This window comes from Hyla sarda, chromosome 1, assembly GCF_029499605.1.
Source record: "Hyla sarda isolate aHylSar1 chromosome 1, aHylSar1.hap1, whole genome shotgun sequence".
Taxonomy (NCBI): Eukaryota; Metazoa; Chordata; class Amphibia; order Anura; family Hylidae; genus Hyla; species Hyla sarda.
The window spans coordinates 21,582,005-21,601,368 of record NC_079189.1 but is presented as its reverse complement, the minus strand read 5'-3'; the positions used below and the strand labels follow the sequence as shown (position 1 = coordinate 21,601,368).

At 42.3% G+C, this 19,364-nt stretch overlaps 1 protein-coding gene across 1 annotated transcript in view; it reads left to right on the top strand.

Moving 5' to 3' along the window:
• The window catches only part of LOC130365858 (extracellular calcium-sensing receptor-like), a 50,709-nt gene that overhangs the window by 25,837 nt on the left and 5,508 nt on the right, over positions 1-19,364 (top strand). The window contains exons 5-7 of the mRNA XM_056568938.1: positions 2,125-2,226; positions 10,649-10,891; positions 13,433-13,556. Of these exons, the coding sequence (XP_056424913.1) occupies positions 2,125-2,226; positions 10,649-10,891; positions 13,433-13,556 (469 nt within the window). The remainder of the gene's footprint in view (positions 1-2,124; positions 2,227-10,648; positions 10,892-13,432; positions 13,557-19,364) is intronic.

Genomic DNA, 19,364 nt, shown 5'->3' with positions numbered 1-19,364 from the left:
GCCTACAACGAGCTGAGACTTCCTGTTCTCTACGAATCATTTTCCAGTAATGCCTTTCTTCTCAGGTCAAACAAGAGCACAGTGTAAGGTGACACCAAAAGTGAGATAACACTGAATCTGCCACCATTCACAGCAGAGATCAGTCTCCACCACCCTGTAGAGTGGCCTCTGAAGAGGTCACAGAAAATAGCCGGTAACATTCCCAATAAATGTGAGCGGGACAGGTCCTTTGTATTGTTGTCTAGAGTCCATGGGTCCAGCCTTAATATTATACAATAAAAATAAAATAAAAAAAATGCTGCTAAAACAGCTAAGGAAAGTTGGATGCCCCCATATTAATGCATATTAACCCTTTAAATGCCACAATCAGGTGACCAGCATATCACATAGTAAACCCAGTTTATCATATGATTTGCTGATTTTATGTGTCAATCAGCCAAAAGGCCCAATAGGAGTATGGAGGAGGTCAGTTTTACACATTCATAAGGTCACACACTCTGCGCCCCACACTCTGATGAAAGAGAGAGGAACAGATGGCAGAGAGACAGACAGAGAGGGAGAGATATAGGGAGAGAGATAGGGCAGAGATAGGGAACTAAGAAAAGCAGACAGGCAGTGTGTGTGTATGTTGGGGGGTCCACAGCCAGAATCCATTTCAACAACGTCCACAGTGCACAAATCCTAATGAGCTATACAAGGGTCCACAGTAAAGCAGGGGATCTCCTGTCCATCCGTAAACAAGCCTCAACTTTTACCACAAAACACAGCAAGTCTTTTTAAAGGCTCATACAAAAGGAAAAAACAACAAGCAGTGAACTGAGAAAAGCTGTGCAGTGGCAGAACTGTATAGTAGTGATACATATGCAAAGTGCCCTAAACACAGCATAGCGCTGTATTCACATCTACTGGGATTGATCACAAAAACAGTATACCTACAGGTTACATAGCAGCGGACTGAAAAGCGAAAACAATTTAAAGGCATCAGTCTTATGAAGACACTGTATGTTTATTTTCCTGGTTCAATGAAGCATGCATGATATCTTCCTAGTTGTTAAATTGTAGCGCACTAAAAAGGGTGTGCATGTGACAGGGATTAGACCTGTAAAAAACATTTTTCGGGAATAGTATTGGTTTCAGCAAACACCGGTCACATCTTCCTGTTTGGGACATAGCAGCGCCCTAACATATTTGAAAGGGATTAGCCCTGCAAAAAAAAAAAAAATTGTTGGGAATAGTATTAGTTTCAGCAAACACCAGTTTGTTTGGGACATAGCAGCCCACTAAAAAGTGTCTGCATCCTATGCGCATTAGCCTTCTCAAGCGACTATATGTTTATATTTGAAACTTGCTTGTAAGAAAACTAACTTTAAAATCCAAACTATCCACCAAAAGTATGTTTGGTAAAGGAAATGTTAGAAGGGGTAGAGGTCAGAATACCCCTGCTATGTCCTCTGGGAGTAAGGATGTTGGTACTAGTGCCGGTGCCAGTACCAGTACAGGAAGCAGCAACAGCAGGCAGATGCGTGGTGATAGTAGTAGCAGCCACATTAGCCATCCCAAGTTCTCCCTGGTTGCCAGAGGCTATTTGGTTTCAGCAGATGATCTGGCTTTTCTGGACAACATGTGTAATTATGAGGGGGCAGAGAGCAGAGAAAATCCACACAGCAGAGGAGCTGCTGTCCTATATTCAACAGAAAGTTCCACACTGGCTCTCTGGTCTTGATCTGATATTAGGAAATGTGGTCACCGATAACAGCACAAACACTCAAAGAGCTGTGTCTAGTTGTGTTTGGCAGGAAAGAGCAGGAAAGTGTTTGTTCGGTTCAGCTTTTAAACATGTCTTCCTTCACTTAACGTGCAAAACCGGTCTACCTCAACAACGCCTGATTGGTGACATTTCAACATGATGCAACTCAACATTATATATGTTGGACTGCCTGTACCAGCAGCTGAAAGCAGTGACAGACTTCCTAATGCAACAGAATGATGATTTTTCTAGTGTGACTTTCAGCTGAGGGATTGGCAGCTAATCTCATGCTCCAGCCTTTCGAGGAGGTTAACAGGTTTGGCAGCAAGGAGAACAGCAGAATTAGTGATGTAATGCCACTTATATTTCCTTTATAGCAAATGCTAAAGATGATTAAAGAAGGAGGGATGGAGGAGAGTTCCCATATGCCTGGCAGCAGGATGGATGTTCTTCTTGAGAAGGAGGACTTGGATGAGGAGGTAGGGAAAGTGGGACCTCAGGAGGAGGATTTGGCGATGGACACTTAGGAAGGGAAAGGGAACACTGATGATGAGGAGGACCATGAACAACCATGGCAGTATGGGATGAGGCGGAACAAGCAAGGCCCTCAGAAAACCTAGCAAGGATGGCTAGCTACATGTTTTCACATACTCATTGACAGGCATAATGTGAGCTTAAAGGAAGGAAGTGATTACTGGAAAGCAACACTCTTAGACCCTCGATATAAAGCCAAAATGTGGGAATTTTTCAAGCCTTCTGAAAGGGTGGATAAATTGTAGTTCTATAGAGAACTACAAAAAAAGCTAGTTTGCCATGGCTTTCCAACACCAAACACCTGCCACATGGGGGTCCAGTCTCCGCTTTCCTATGAGTCAAAGCAGCACTACCCCTGCAAGAGGAAGGAGTAGTAGCAACAGAAGCACCAACAGCACCAGCACCATCTTTACACTGGAGAACATGATGATGACATTTCTGCATCCAGTATTCTCCCCTGACACCAATCCTAATCACAAGGATGTTTCAACCAGGTAGAAATACTATGTGTAAGTATAAACCCAGAAAATACACTTACATCCGCTATAGATGGCTATGCTTTAAATACTTTAGATGCTTTAAATATGTATTGCGAAAATAAAGGTCAATACAGGTCAGCCTACAGCTTTGCTTAGTTTTAAACATATTTGAATGTGATACTTGTTATGGACTGGGACACTGCTGGCTGGGATTTGTAGTGCACAAAAAGACTTCTGCATATAGGGAAAAGAGGTCCCAGAGATCAGCCCACATATTAATGCTGTGCTACTATGGAATTGTATAGATTAGAAATTGTGCTCAGATAGTTGTGTATTTGTAGCATTGTATAGGTTAGATTTTGGGCTCAGTTTGCTGTCGATTTGTGGAATTATATAGGTTAGAATATGAGAAGAATTTCTGGCTTCTGCAGAGCTTGCTCCTACACTGTCTCTCTTCAGAATGGTGGCTGCAAGCAATGCATGGGGTTTTATTTGTGTCTAAAATCCTACCTTATTTGCTGCCTCCTTGTTACGCCGAGCGCTCCGGGTCCCCGCTCCTCCCCGGAGCACTCGCAACATCCTCGCTACGGCAGCGCCCCGGTCAGATCCACTGACCGGGTGCGCTGCGATACCGCCTCCAGCCGGGATGCGATTCGCGATGCGGGTGGCGCCCGCTCGCGATGCGCACCCCGGCTTCCGTACCTGACTCGCTCTCCCTCGGTCCTGTCCCGGCGCGCGCGGCCCCGCTCCCTAGGGCGCGCGCGCGCTGGGTCTCTGCGATTTAAAGGGCCACTGCGCCACTGATTGGCGCAGTGGTTCCAATTAGTGTTTTCACCTGTGCACTCCCTATGTATAGCTCACTTCCCCTGCACTCCCTCGCCGGATCTTGTTGCCCTTGTGCCTAGTGAAAGTGTTCCCTTGTGTGTTCCAAGCCTGTGTTCCAGACCTCCTGCCGTTGCCCCTGACTACGATCCTTGCTGCCTGCCCCGACCTTCTGCTACGTCCGACCTTGCTTTTGTCTACTCCCTTGTACCGCGCCTATCTTCAGCAGTCAGAGAGGTTGAGCCGTTGCTAGTGGATACGACCTGGTTACTACCGCCGCAGCAAGACCATCCCGCTTTGCGGCGGGCTCTGGTGAACACCAGTAGTAGCTTAGAACCGGTCCACTAGCACGGTCCACGCCAATCCCTCTCTGGCACAGAGGATCCACCTCCTGCCAGCCGGCATCGTGACACTCCTATTGGCCTGGGAGCTGATCGACTCATAAACCAGCAAATCATTGTGTAACCTGGGGTCATCATGTGATGTAGGCTGGGCTATCCTGATGTCATCTTACTGTCCCAGTACTTCCTTTCCTTTGGACGCAAAACGCCATGTGTTCCTCGTCCCTGCTGTTATTATTGTGCACATTTCCCTGTTAGCGAGAGCTGAACCAAGACACTTTTGAAAGTTCTGAAAGCCACGACCAACCCGAAATGGGGTTTGAATCAGGATTTCCGGGGCTCAGATTGCTTATCTGTACCATTATGGTCGAATATACTACAACAGGCCCATATGGGGATATATGGTTGCTACATGTACTAAGTACATGGGATTATAAAATTAGGTAGTAATCTATTTAAAACATATACATGGATGATTAAACTGAGATATATTTATTTTTCACTCATCCGTCATATACTGTTTTTTTCTCTATAGTTTTACTTATCTGGTCATAGATTGTATGTTTGGATTATTATTTAAAAAAATGTATGTCTATTTTTAACTTAAAGGCTGTTCCTCTGTAATTCTGATTGATTGGAGTTCCCCTTGTTTTTTTGTGATAGACACTATGGAGTCAATATGATGAGAGATAAGGTAATCAAGAGTCTGTTTAGGTTCTTATTGTTAATCAATTTATCCTAAGGTGAATTTGTTTGTGGACCAGAACCACCGTGTTCAGGCCCCACCAAAGGGACATTAAAGGGGAACTCTCGTAGAAAACTTTTTATTTTAATCAACTGGTGCCAGAAAGTTAAACTGATTTGTAAATTACTTCAATAAAAAAAAATCTTAATCCTTCCAGTACTTATTAGCTACTGAATACTACAGAGGAAATTCATTTCTTTTTGGAACACAGTGCTCTCTGCTGACATCATGACCACAGTGCTCTCTGCTGACATCTTTGTCCATTTTAGGAACTGTCCAGAGCAGCATATGTTTTCTATGGGGATTTTCTCCTACTCTGGACAGTTCTTAAAATGGACAGAGGTGTCAGCAGAGAGCACTGTGGTCATGATGTCAGCAGAGAGCTCTGCATTCCAAAAAGTAAGAATTTCCTCTGTAGTATTAAGCAGCTAATAAGTACTGGAAGGATTAAGATTTTTTAATAGAAGTAATTTACAAATCTGTTTAACTTTCTGGCACCAGTTGATTAAAAAAAAAAAAAAAAAGTTTTCAACCGGAGTAAAAAAGCATTAGAAATCACAACAAAGTGCTGATACAAGTTGAGTAGCTGAGTCTCAATAAGGAGTGAGGTAACCTTTCTGGTCTATCCGTACCATCCTCCATCCATCCTTCTTTCCTTTACTCGTCAGACACTCTGAGCTGCTCAACTCTGTTTCCAAACATATCACTTTGCTCTATCAAGTTACATGAGGGCTGGAAAGGGACAGAAGCAGGCAGACACAATGATGATCCATTCAGTCTCTATGCTAGTCACACAGATGGCATTTTACATTTTTAAATGGTATCAGCACCTTAAGCAGTAGACAGGGCTTAACCCCTTAACCCCTTAAGGACCCAGCCAATTTTCGCTGTAGGACCCGGCCATTTTTTGCACATCTGACCAGTGTCACTATAAGCATTAATAACTCATGGATTGCAGAATAAAACTTACCAGGAAAGGTTAAAGGACCTTAACATGTATAGCTTGGAAGAAAGAAGAGACAGAGGGGATATGATAGAGACTTTTAAATACATAAAGGGAATCAACATGGTAAAAGATGAGAGCATATTTAAAAGAAGAAAAACTACCACAAGAGGACATAGTTTTAAATTAGAGGGGCAAAGGTTTAAAAGTAATATCAGGAAGTATTACTTTTCTGAGAGAGTAGTGGATGCAGGGAATAGCCTTCCTGCAGAAGTGGTCGCTGCAAATACAGTGAAGGAGTTTAAACATACATGGGATAAGCATAAGGCTATCCTTCATATAAGATAGGGCCAGGGACTATTCATAGTATTCAGATTATTGGGCAGACTAGATGGGCCAAATGGTTCTTATCTGCCGACACATTCTATGCTTCTATGCTTTCACCTTTCATTCTGATTCCGAGATTGTTTTTTCATGATATATTCTACAGGGTGGGCCATTTATATGGATACACCTTAATAAAATGGTTGGTGATATTAACTTCCTGTTTGTGGCACATTAGTATATGTGAGGGGGGAAACTTTTCAAGAAGGGTGGTGACCATGGCGGCCATTTTGAAGTTGGACATTTTGACTCCAACTTTTGTTTTTTTTATTGAAAGAGAGTCATTTTTTTTTCTTTGAAGCTCTCTGCTTATAAGGAAAATGGATATTCCAAATAAATTATATATTGATTCACATATACAATATGACTGCATTATATTTGCTTCATAAATTTGACATGTTTTTACTTTTGGAAGACATCAGAGGGCTTCAACGTATAGCAGCAATTTTCAAATTTTTCACAAAATTTTCAAAATCGAAATTTTTCAGGGACCAGTTCAGTTTTGAAGTGAATTTGAAGGGCCTTCATATTAGAAATACCCCATAAATTACACCCTTAAAAAAAACTGCACCCCTCAAAGTATTCAAGTGGTAATAGGAGAAAAAACACCACAAAATTTGTAACCCAATTTCTCTCGAGTAAGGAAATACCTCATATGTGTATGTCAAGTGTTCGGTGGGTGCACTAGAGGGCTCAGAAGGGAAGGAGTGACAATGGGATTTTGGAGAGTGAATTTTGCTGAAATGGTTTTTGGGGGGCATGTCACATTTAGGAAGCCCCTATGGTGTCAGAACAGCAGAAAACTCCCCACATGGCATACCATTTTGGAAACTACCCAAATTTACAATTTTTACAAAATTTGTAACCCCATCTCTTCTGAGTATGGAAATACCCCATGTGTGGACGTCAAATGCACTGCAGGCGCACTACAATGCTCAGAAGAGAAGGAGTCACATTAGGCTTTTGGAAAGCAAATTTTGCTGAAATGGTTTTTGGTGGGCATGTCGCATTTAGGAAGCCCCTATGGTGTCAGCACAGCAAAAAAAAACATGGCATACTGTTTTGGAAACTACACCCCTCAAGGAACGTAACAAGGGGTATAGGGAGCCTTAACACCTCACAGGTGTTTGACGACTTTTTGTTAAAGTTGGATGTGTAAATGAAAAAGAAAAATTCACTAAAATGCAGTTTTTCCCCACAAATTTTACCTTTTTACAAGGGGTAATAGGAGAAAATGACCCCCAAAATTTGTAACCCCATTTCTTCTGAGTATGGAAATACCCCATGTTAGGACGTCAAGTGCTTTGCTGGCGCACTACAATGCTCAGAAGAGGAGTGCCATTGAGCTTTTGAAGAGTGAATTTATTTTGAATGGAAGTCAGGGGCCATGTGCGTTTACAAAGCCCCCCGTGGTGCCAAAACAGTGGACCTCCCCACATGTGACCCCATTTTGCAAACTAAACCCCTCACAGAATTTAATAAGGGTTGAAGTGAGTATTTACACCCCACTGGCGTTTGACAGCTCTTTGGAACAGTTTTTCAGTGTGGCAGAAATTTTTCATATTCACGGACCACTGTTCAGACACCAGTGGGGCGTAAATGCTCACTGTACCCCTTATTACATTACATGAGGGATGTAGTTTCCAAAATGGGGTCACATGTGGGGAGGTCCATTGTTCTGGCACTATGGGGGCTTTGTAAACACATGTGGCCTTCAATTCCAGATTTCAAAATCCCAATGGCGCTCCTTCTCTTCTGAGCATTGTAGTTCGCCCGCAGAGCACTTTACATCCACATATGGGGTATGTTCTTACTCAGAAGAGATGGGGTTACAAATTTTGGGGGGCTTTTTTCCTATTTTCCCTTGTGAAAATGAAAAATTTAGGGTACCACCAGCATTTTAGTGAATTTTTTTCCTTTCCTTTCCCATCCAATTTTAACAAAAAATCGTCAAATACCTGTGGGGTGTTGATGCTCACTGTACCCCTTGTTATGTTCCGTGAGGGGTGTAGTTTCCAAAATGGGGTCACATGTGGGTATTTTTTTTTTGTGTTTATGGCAGAACCGCTGTAAAATCAGCCACTCCTGTGCAAATCACCAATTTAGGCCTCAAATGTGCATAGTGCACTCTCATTCCTGAGCCTTGTTGTGTGCCCGCAGAGCATTTTATGCCCACATATGGGGTATTTCCGTACTCAGGAGAAATTGCGTTACAAATTTTGGGGGTCTTTTTTTCCTTTTACCTCTTGTGAAAATAAAATGTATGAGGCAACACCAGCATGTTAGTGTAAATTTTTTTTATTTTTTTTTACACTAACAGGCTGGTGTAGCCCCTAACTTTATCTTTTAATAAGGGGTAAAAGGAGAAAAAGCCCCCAAAATTTGTAGTGCCATTTCTCCCAAGTATGGAAATACCCCATCTGTGGTCCTATACTGTTTCCTTGAAATACGACAGGGCTCTGAAGTGAGAGAGCGCCATGCGCATTTGAGGACTTCTTAGGGATTGCATAGGGGTGGACATAGGGGTATTCTACGCCAGTGATTCCCAAACAGGGTGCCTCCAGCTGTTGCTAAACTCCCAGCATGCCTGCACAGTGGCTGTCCGGAAAAGCTGGGAGTTGTTGTTTTTCAACAGCTGGAGTCTCCGTTTTGGAAATACTGCTGTACGATACGTTTATCAATTTTATTGGGGGGGGGGGGGCAGTGTAAGGGGGTGTATATGTAGTGTTTTACCCTTTATTATGTGTTAGTGTAGTGTAGTGTTTTTAGGGTACATTCGCACTGGCAGGTTACTGTGAGTTTGCCCGCTGGGAGTTTGTGCAATGGCGAAACATTTGCCACAGCTCAAACTTCAAGAAACTTACTGTAAACCTACCCGTGTGAATGTACCTTGTACATTCATATGGGGGGCAAACCTCCAGCTGTTTCAAAACTACAACTCCCAGCATGTACTGACAGACCGTGCATGCTGGGAGTTGTTGTTTTGCCACAGCTGGAGGCACACTGATTGGAAAACCTTCAGTTAAGTTCAGTTACCTAACTAAGTATTTTCCAACCAGCGTGCCTCCAGCTGTTGCAAAACTACAACTCCCAGCATGTACTGATCGCCGAAGGGCATGCTGGGAGATGTAGTTATGCAACAGCTGGATGTATGCAACTACAACTCCCAGCATGCTGAAACAGCTGTTTGTTGTCTGGGCATGCTGGGATTTGCAGTTTTGCAACATCTGGAGAGCTACAGTTTAACGCCACTGCACAGTGATCTCCAAACTGTGGCCCTCCATATGTTGCAAAACTACAAATCCCAGCATGCCCAAACAACAAACAGCTGTGTTGGCATGCTAGGAGTTGTATTTTTGCAAGATCTGGAGGGCCACAGTATAGGGATCACTGTGCAGTGGTCTCAAACTGTAGCCCTCCAGCTGTTGAAAAACTACAAATCCCTGCATGCCCAAACAGCTGTCTGGGCATGCTGGGAGTTGTACTTTTGCAACATCTGGAGGTCTACAGTTTAGAAAACCACTGTATAGTGGTCTCAGACTGTAGCCCTCCAGATGTTGCTAGGCAACTCACCGGCTTCTGTAGGATTCAGGGAGCCGCATCGCGTTCCTCTTCTGTCGCTGATCTCTGTCCCTGATCGTAGCTCCTCTGCCTCCGGATGGGTAAGTGGACTTCGGCGCCCGGTCCCCTTGGGTTTCGCCATTCTGCCCGGCCTATTGTGGGTGGGCAGAACGGATAAACCAAAAGTTAAGCCCCCCGCCCCTGATCTGCTATTGGTCGTCGTGTCTGGCGACCAATAGCAGGGATAGGAGGGGTGGCACCCCTGCCACATCACTCCTATCCCTTCAGGGGGATCATGGGTGTAATGGACAACCGTGATACCCCTTATATTCCGGGTCATCGGGTCACCATAGACCCGTATGACCCAGAATTGAGCAAATCGCAAGTGTGATCGTCTGATGACCCCCCTGGGCATTTGTGCGGCAGGGACCGCAATTGCCCATGTCGTAACTGTACGTCATGGGTCCTTAAGACCCAGGGTGTCATGACGTAACGTTACATCATGGGTCCTGTAGGGGTTAAAAGGGTTATGCAGGAATAGAAAAACAGAGCTAATATCTTTCAAAAATAGCTCCCTGTCTTTCCCCAGGTTGTGTGTATCATTACAATTAGGATCCATTCACTTCAATGGAACTGAGCATCAGAATCACACCCAACCATGAGACAGACGGGGAGCTGGTTTTGAAAGAAATAAGCTCTGTTTTTCTATTCCTGGATAACGCCTTTAGAGGAGTACTCTGGCCCTGAGACATCTTATCCCCTATCAAAAGGATAGGGGATAAGATGTCTCACTGCGGGGCTCGCGATACTCCAACCCTGTGGTCGCCACCTGGCTGTTTGTGAGCTGGCACCGCGGCATGCAGCTCAAACAGGTGGGTGGCAAATGCAAGATTGCGGGGGTCCCCAGCGGCAGGACTCCCACGGTGAGATGTCTCAGGGCCGGAGTACCCCTTTAAGTTAAGTACTTTAAAATTGCTTTTACATAACAGGTCCTGAAGCAAAACAGAGATCACCATATTGAATTATAGTAAACTTATATAAGAATGGAAATAAAAGTATATTAGCTAAATTGTAAATGTGTTTATGTTACAGTTGAGACATTACATGAAGTTGATGTGTATCTATGATCCAGAGGCAGGAAGATTGTGTTTTAACAATAAAGGTGAAATCCCTGAACATTTAGAGATTCTAAATTGTATAACTAAAATACAATACAACGGAAAAAAGAAACTTATACAAGGATTCACATTAGATGTTGGTGCATTCGATGAAACACTTCCACCAGATCAGCAACTTAATATTTCATCTTTAAATATTAAGTGGAATAATAATAAGGTAAATGATGCACAATGATCTCAAGTAATACAATATGCTTTACTACAACAATAATACAAATATATATTTGTAAATATATTATCATTATTTGATGTTGTTTAGTAAAAGGACTGTTGTTAGATCTTAATTAAAAGGTGACACAAGTTTAATTTTTTTTTTACACAATACAAAAATAGAGAAACAGAACATGGCCACTCATTCACAACTTGTACTTTCATCTACTTGCTTCGCAGCATAATTTCAAAAACTATCAGGTTGTAAGTGTAACTTTTGATTAAAATGTACAAGGCCACTCGCCACATCAAGGCCACCTGATAAGAGTGCATCCCTAGACTAATACTGGCATAGCGCAGGGAGGCAAAACCTTGACCACAGGGGGAATGACCCAATGCTGCCCGACCAAGCCCCCAGCTCTGGGCCACCCCACAGACAAAGCACCAAACCAGTGCGAACACCTACTATGTGCTCTCTGCCAGACGGCTGTGAGAATGGTAGGTGGAAATCATGGCCATGATTAACCCCTTAAGGACCACAGGTTTTTCCGTTTTAGTACTTTCGTTTTTTCCTCCTCACCGTTTAAAAATCATAACCCTTTATACTTTGCACCTTAAAATCCATATGATGGCTTATTTTTTGTGCCACCAATTCTACTTTGCAGTGACATCTGTCATTTTACCCAAAAATCTACATCGAAACGGGAAAAAAAATCATTGTGCGAAATTGAATAAAAAGACGCCATTTTGTAACTTTTGTGGGCTTCTGTTTCTACGCAGTACATTTTTTGGTAAAATGACTCCGTATTTTTTGCGCCATGATCTGAAGTTTTTATCGGTATCATTTTTGTATTGATCGGACTTTTTGATCGCTTTTTATTCATTTTTTCATGATATAAAAAGTGACCAAAGATACGCTATTTTGGACTTTGGAATTTTTTTGTGCATACGCCATTGACCCTGCGGTTTAATTAATTATATTTTTTTATAGTACGGACATTTACAATACCACATTTGTTTATATTTATTTATATTTACATGTTTTTTTTATGGGAAAAGGGGGGTTATTTGGACTTTTATTAGGGAAAGGGTTAAATCACATTTATTAACTTTTTTTTTTTACACTTTTCTCTTGCAATGTTATAATCCCCATAGGGGGCTATAACATTGCATACACTGATTGCCAGCACTGTTCACTGCAAAGCCATAGCTTTGCATTGATCAGTGTTATCGGCGGTCGATTGCTCAAGCGTGGAACTCAGGCTTGGAACACTCATTCGCCGTTCGGACGAGCCAGAGGAAGGTGGGTGACCCTGCGCTCGCGTCCTAGCTGATCGGGACATCGCATTTTCTGCCCCAATGAGCAGCCGGGTAGCTTTTACTATCATTTTAGAAGCTGCTTTCAACTTTGAATGCCGTGTCTAAAGGGTTAATAGTGTGCAGCACCCATTAGCCCTGGGTCCCGCCTTGAGTTACACCGACCCGATATGACGCGGGGTCACCACGTGACCCCGGGTTATATCGCTGGAGCCGGCCATGGACGTAAATATGTGTATGTGGTCGTTAAGGGGTTAAAGGGGTACTCCCACCCTAGACATCTTATCCCCTATCCAAAGGATAGGGGATAAGATGTCTGATCTCGGGGGTCCCGCCGCTGGGGACCTCCGCAGTATTGCATGCGGCACCCACCTGTTTTTTGTCCGGAAGCGCTGGAGGGTCTGAGTTGCGACTATGGGAGCGGAAGTCCATGACGTCAGGACAAAAAACAGGAAGGTGCCGCATGTAATACTGCGGGGGTCCCCAGCGGCGGGACTCCCGAGATCAGCCATCTTATCCCCTATCCTTTGGATAGGGGATAAGATGTCTAGGGTGGGAGTACCCCTTTAAGGGTGCCTAGGTACCAGAAATGTGTTTAAGATGTGGCTACTGTGCAACTGTTTGTAATGCATAGACACTTTACTAAAGATTTCCACTCCACCCAGTCGACCCAGGCGTTTTCAGTCAGCAGGAGACTGCGTAAGAGTTTTTGTGCTCAAGAACGGGTGAGCTGGACAACATTGCCTTTGTTTGAGTATAAGCCTCAATCACTTACTACAGCCATGTCCTGCCTCAGACAGTAATTGGCTGAGCAGCAATGTAACGTCGTGTCTGCAGCTCCATGACGTGAAGTAAGACTGGCTGCCCATACCGGAGGCTGAGCGGGAGCGAGGGAGGGAAGTAGAGGCTTTTTTTTTATTTTATTACACATGCTGGGTAAATTGCTTTAAAGAAAAAAAGCCTTCAGAAAAGAAATCTAATGAAAAATGTAATATATAAATGATTTACTGGCCAGAAATAGTGCTACACATGTACACATAGAGGGCAGCCTGTCCTTAAAAGCTACTTAAAATGACATTATCTCTCATTATATTTTGTATATCATCTCAAGCTAAATGTTTTTTTTTTTTATTTACATAAAAGTATAGAGCAGAAATAACAAGCCACAAAGATCCTGACTACAAACATTTGTCCTTATATTATCTGTAATTAATATTTTTGTTTTTTATAGATACCTTATAGCCGATGCTCAGAAAAATGTTTTCCGGGCTTCAGAAAAGCTGTGATAGAAGGAAATCACATTTGCTGTTACGACTGCATCGCGTGTTCTGAAGGAGAAATTTCTAATATTTACGGTAAGAGAAACTGGTAAAACTAAAAAACAAAATCTAGAAATATAGGAGGGGATTTAACAAACTCTTTACAGAGTAAAAGCGGAGCACTCCTCCACAGCAACCAATCAGATCGCTTCTTTTTCTAGGGGCCTTGTGAAAAATAAAAGAAGCAATCTGATTGGTTGCTATGGGCAATTGCTCCGCTTTTCCTCTGCACAGGTTTTGGGATAAATCTTTCCAAAAGAAGACAGATAAGGAATCTTTCCAGTACTCAGAAATTATTGACAGAGCTTGGGTTTGCTTATATGCACAACACAAAAACACCCTGTTCCCAAATTATAATGCAAATTATATTTTTCTCATTAACCTAAATAATTTATGTAAATAACAGCCAGCATAATTATCAAATTATGAACTATTAAGAGTGCAATTCAAATGTTATTGAACAAACCTCCTAATGATAGCAGGATTTTTTTTAAACATTAAAAAATTACAATGCGCTGTCCCAAATTATTAATCACAGTAAGTTTCAAAACACTTTATAGGTTGTAAAGATCTGAATATTGTCATGTGTTGTGTTTGCAGCATATTTACTGAAATCAAAAGATATTTCAATCAAACTTTTAACAACATTTTAACTTTTTAAACTTTTTGACAGGTCACGTTACATTTTAACATATGACCCCTTATTTGATAGCAGCCTCACAAGTCTTGCATCCATTGAACTTGTGAGTTTTTGGACAGCTTCTGCCTGAATTTGTGTGCAAGGTATCAGAATAGCCTCCCAGAGGTGCTGTTGGGATGTAAACTGCCTCCCACCCTCATTGATCATTTGCTTGAGGATGCTCCAAAGGTTCTCAATAGGATTTAGGTCAGGGGAGGATGGGGGCCACACCATGACTTTTTCTCTTTTAACCCCATAGCAGCCATTGATGCAGAGGTAATCGTTGCAGCGTGAGATGGTGCATTGTCCTGCATTAAGATGATTTTATTATGGAAACTATAGTTCTTCCTTCTGTACCAGGGAAGAAAGTCAGTTAGAAACTCCACATACTTTGCAGAGTTCATCTTTCACTTTCTGGGACCCTAAAAGGGCTGATCAGCTCTCTTCCAATGATTCCAGCCCAAAGCATGACTCCACCACCACCTTGCTGACGTTGCAGCCTTGTTGGAACAGGGTGGCTGTCCACCAACTATCCACTACTCCATCCATCTGGACCATCAAGGGTTGCACGTGCCGTCAACAGTGAATAGGACTTTTTTTTAAATTAGTCTTCATGTATTTTTCTGCCCAATGCAGCCATTTCTGCTTGTGAACATTGGTTAGGGGTGGCCAAATAGAAGGTTTATGCACAGTTGCAAGACTCAGGAGGACACTACACCTTAATGTCCATCAGACACCAGAGGCACCAGCAGCTTCAAATATCTGTTTGCTGCTATGCAATGGTATTATAGCAGCTGCTCTTTTGATCTGATGCATGGATCTGGCAAAAATCTTCCTCAATGTGCCTTTATCTGCACAAACCTGTCTGTGCTCTGTACCAGCCACAAATCTCTTAATAGTGCAATGATCAAGCTTACTTTTTCATGAAATATCTAATGTTTTCATAGTTCACTCTTTGGCAGCAGAGAGATCCTTTTTCTTCCCCAAATTGCTTGAAAATGGTGCTCTGCTTAATAATGTGGAACACCCACCTTTAGTAGTTTTTCTTTAAATGGGCTCACCTGGCAATTTAATTATCACAGGTATCTGAGATTGTTTTCAGTGATCAATAGTGTTGAGCGGCATAGGCCATATTCGAATTCGCGAATATTCGCGAATATATGGACGAATATTCGTCATATATTCGCGAATATTCGCATATTCGTTATATTCTCGTTTTATTTTCGCATATGCGGAAATTCGCGTATGCGAAAACTAACATATGTGAATATTAGCATATACAAAATTAGCATATGCGAAAATTCGCATACGCTACAATTCGCATATGCGAAAATTAGCATGTGCTAATTTTCGCATATACGAATTTTCGCACGCCAGTCTCACACAGTAGTATTAGAGCCTTCTTTACACCACACAAGCTGGAAGCAGAGAGGGATGATCACTGTGATGTGTACTGGGAAAAAAAAACAAAAAAAAAAAAACGAATATTCGTAATTACGAATATATAGCGCTATATTCGCGAAATTCGCGAATTCGCAAATATGCGATATTCGCAAATAATATTCGAATTGCGAATATTCGTGAGCAACACTAGTGATCAAAAAAGCCCTGAGACACAATGAAATCCATAAGTTAAACCGAAAAACAAAATAAATAGAATTTGCATAATAATTTTGTAACTGCTCAAAAATTATAATAAAAGCCTAGTTCATATGAGATCCACAGAAGACATTAAATGTGGTTTCTACTAGAGATGAGCGAATTTTTGAAAAATTTTATTCAGTCGATTCGCTAAATTGTCTGAAAAATTTGGTTTGGTCTGAATTTAATTGCGGTGAAACTGTATTAAAGACGGCTATTTCTGGCCTACAGAAAGCCTCAATAGGGGTGTAGAACACTTTGCTTTGCTGTAACACGCATAGGGTATGTGCTGGGTTAGTGAAATAATACTGTTATTCAGTATAACATGCAGATTAGAATCACTGTCGCAGAGCTGCACAATGAGAGAGCCTGGAGGTGGCATCAGTATGAGGAGACCAAATAGTGGCTGAATGACATAGCGTGGAGGTAGCGGCAGCATAAGGAGACCATATAGTGGCTGAATGACCCAGCCTGTAGTTGGCGGCAGCATGAGGAGAATATAAGGTGTCTGAATGACACAGTCTGGAGTTGGCAGCAGCAAGAGCAGACCATACAACAGCCTGATAAGACCATAGGGCCTCACAATTGAAAAGATTAAAGATATTTTTTTAACATTTAAATTGAAGATTTCAGATAGATGAACCTAAAAAGTTTTATTTAATGTGCCAGCAGCATGAGGAGACCACATGGCGGTACAGTGACACAGACTGGAGGTGGCGGAAGCATGAGGAGACCATATAGTGGCAGATTGACACAGCCTGTAGTTGGCAGCAGCATGAGGAGATCATGTATTGGCTGAATAACACAGCCTGGAGTTGGCAGCAGCAAGAGCAGTCCATACAGTGGCTAAATGACAAAGCCTGGAGTTGGCGGCAGCATGAGGAGACAATATAGTGGCTGAATGACAGCCTAGAGTTGGCGGCAGTATGAGGAGATCCTATAGAGGCTGAATGACACCGCCTGGAGGTGGTGGAAGCATGAGGAGAACATATGGTGGCAGAATGAGACAGCCTGGAGCTGGTATCAGCATGAGAAGAACATATGGTGGCAGGATGAGACAGCCTGGAGGTGGCAACAACAGCATCAGGAGTCCTGAAAGTGACCCGGTGACATAGTGGGGTGGTGGGTGGGGGTACCAGTACCCAGTGATGAAGATGTATGAAAAAAGGAAAATGTGGCATTAGATGTGTGGCATCAGGTGGGTGGCAGAATCATCAGAGTAGTAGCTGATGCAGGTAGGCAGAAGAAAATGGTCTCTTTTGTAAAAGTGTTAGTTTTCACAAACAAGTATTGAAGATATGCATTACTTAAAACTTAACTTTTAATAATATTTTTAGGATAAAACATATGTACCCAAAAATTTTTGGAAATCAAATAAAAGGAAAAGTGTGCAAAAAACACCATGTGCCACCTAAACCACCAAGTATTGATGAGATGCAAAGACCTATAAAAGGTGGAAGGGTACAACGTATGGTTCATTGTAACCGGTGGGGGTAAAAACTTCCCCTGTAAGGCCCTACTCTCACATTATTAATTCCCCTCTTGGCAATTTTTACTCGCCCTAAAAAGGGCGGCCCCACACAGGAACCTCTCCCTATTTCCACCTGCTAACACTGCCATTTCCCAGGGCTTTTAGGTGGAAATAGGGAGAGGTTCCTGGGTGAGGTTGCTCTTTTAAGGGTGAGCAACTCTTCAGAAGAAGGGAATTAATAATGCGAGAGTAGGGCCTTACAGAGGAAGTTTTTACCCCCACCAGTTAAAATGGACCATACGTTGTTCCCTTCCACCTTTTAGAGGTCTTTGCATCACATCAATACTTGGTGGTGTAGGAGGCACATGGTGATTTTTGCACACCTTTCCTATTGTTTCATTTAAAAAAAAAAATTGGGACCATATATTTTATCCTAAGAAAAGTTTTAGCTAATGCATATCCTCAATACTTACTTGTGGTCTTATGCCGAGGAATGTCTGTATTTGGGGAGCAGCACCTTAAATCTGTTTTGCAATATCCATATTTGTGCAGTGCTGGTGTGGCACCATGGTCAATCTACTCTCATGCATCAGGCATTGGTAAATGGTACACCGCTTAGATGTACGCACAGGTTACACTTAATAGAGGACAATATGCTTTTAGTGCTCTGCTCACCCTAACTGTCTGGCTACTATTAGCTTTTCAGTTGTTGTACACACCAGTGCTGCAGCACACAGTCGCTGTGTACTACACCCAAAATTGCACTTTCTCTCTCAATCTCACTCCCTTCCCTATCAGTGCTTCTAGGCTGGATTTGGGCTTGAGGTGAATCGCTGCTGTAAAAAAAGCTTTTCTGTGCAACACACTGCTCTCTGTCCCCCTGCAATAGAACACTGATGTGACTGGGAGGTGAATCGCTGCTGTAAAAATGTGTTTCTGTGCAACACACACAGCTGTCTGTCCCTCTCTCTATAATAGAATGCTGATGTGACTGGCCGCAAATATATAGGGCTGTGACATCACATGGATGGCTGGCTGCTCATAAGCTGCATGCTTCATGTGATTCAGGGTCATCCTGCCGACCCTTGTTCCCACCTTCCCAGGATTCCTTGCCCCATGTCCTCAGATGTGGATCCACCATTTTAGATGCCCTGGATCCTGGACCGCACTAAATGGAGTTTAATGAAGTTTTACGAATTACATTTTTCCTGCAAATTTGTAACGAATTCAGATTCATCAGATTCGTCAGATTCGATTCACTCATCCCTAGTTTCTACCAGTAAGAAATTATATATACGAGCATCTGACGCAGAGGCATGATGGAGGTACCTCTGTGCTCTGAAAGTGGCAATTATAATTTTTCTGGTTAACCAACAAAAATCTCACACCTATTTTTTCCCATTATCCTCCTTATTTGGGCAGCAGTTAAAATGCTAATTTTTACCGCTAAGATCAGCCCTTCGTGATTTTGCGAATATTTTGAATATAGTGATATATATATATATATATATATATATATATATATATATATATATATATAGTTACATAGTTAGTATGGTTGAAAAAAGACATAAGTCCATCAAGTCCAACCAGGGAATTGAAGTAATGACGAATATTATTATTTTTTTGTGCGAATATTTATGTGAATATTTATGCGAATATCGGCACTTCCAGACTGGACACTGATCCCTCCCTTCTTTTAGGTGAAAAATATAATTGCGCATGTGCACTATGCGAATTTCATTACGATATTTCACATAAAAAAAATGAACATAGCGAATGCGAATTTCGCGAACATAGGACGAATGATGGCCCCTGCTGCTCATCACTATCTAGTGACGTCATTGTGCTCCTTGAGTGCAGCTCATGCACCAAGTCTGCCATCCAATTAAGGAGGATAACGGGTTACTGGAGCCACTGATCAACCTGTGGTAAATATCATTGTCATTATTGTCACTCGCATTGCAATCCTGTACCAACAGGTTAGTGTGGGGGACACTGATGGCAGATTCCCTTTAAGGAATTGTTCATTGAGTTCCACATTGTTCTAGGG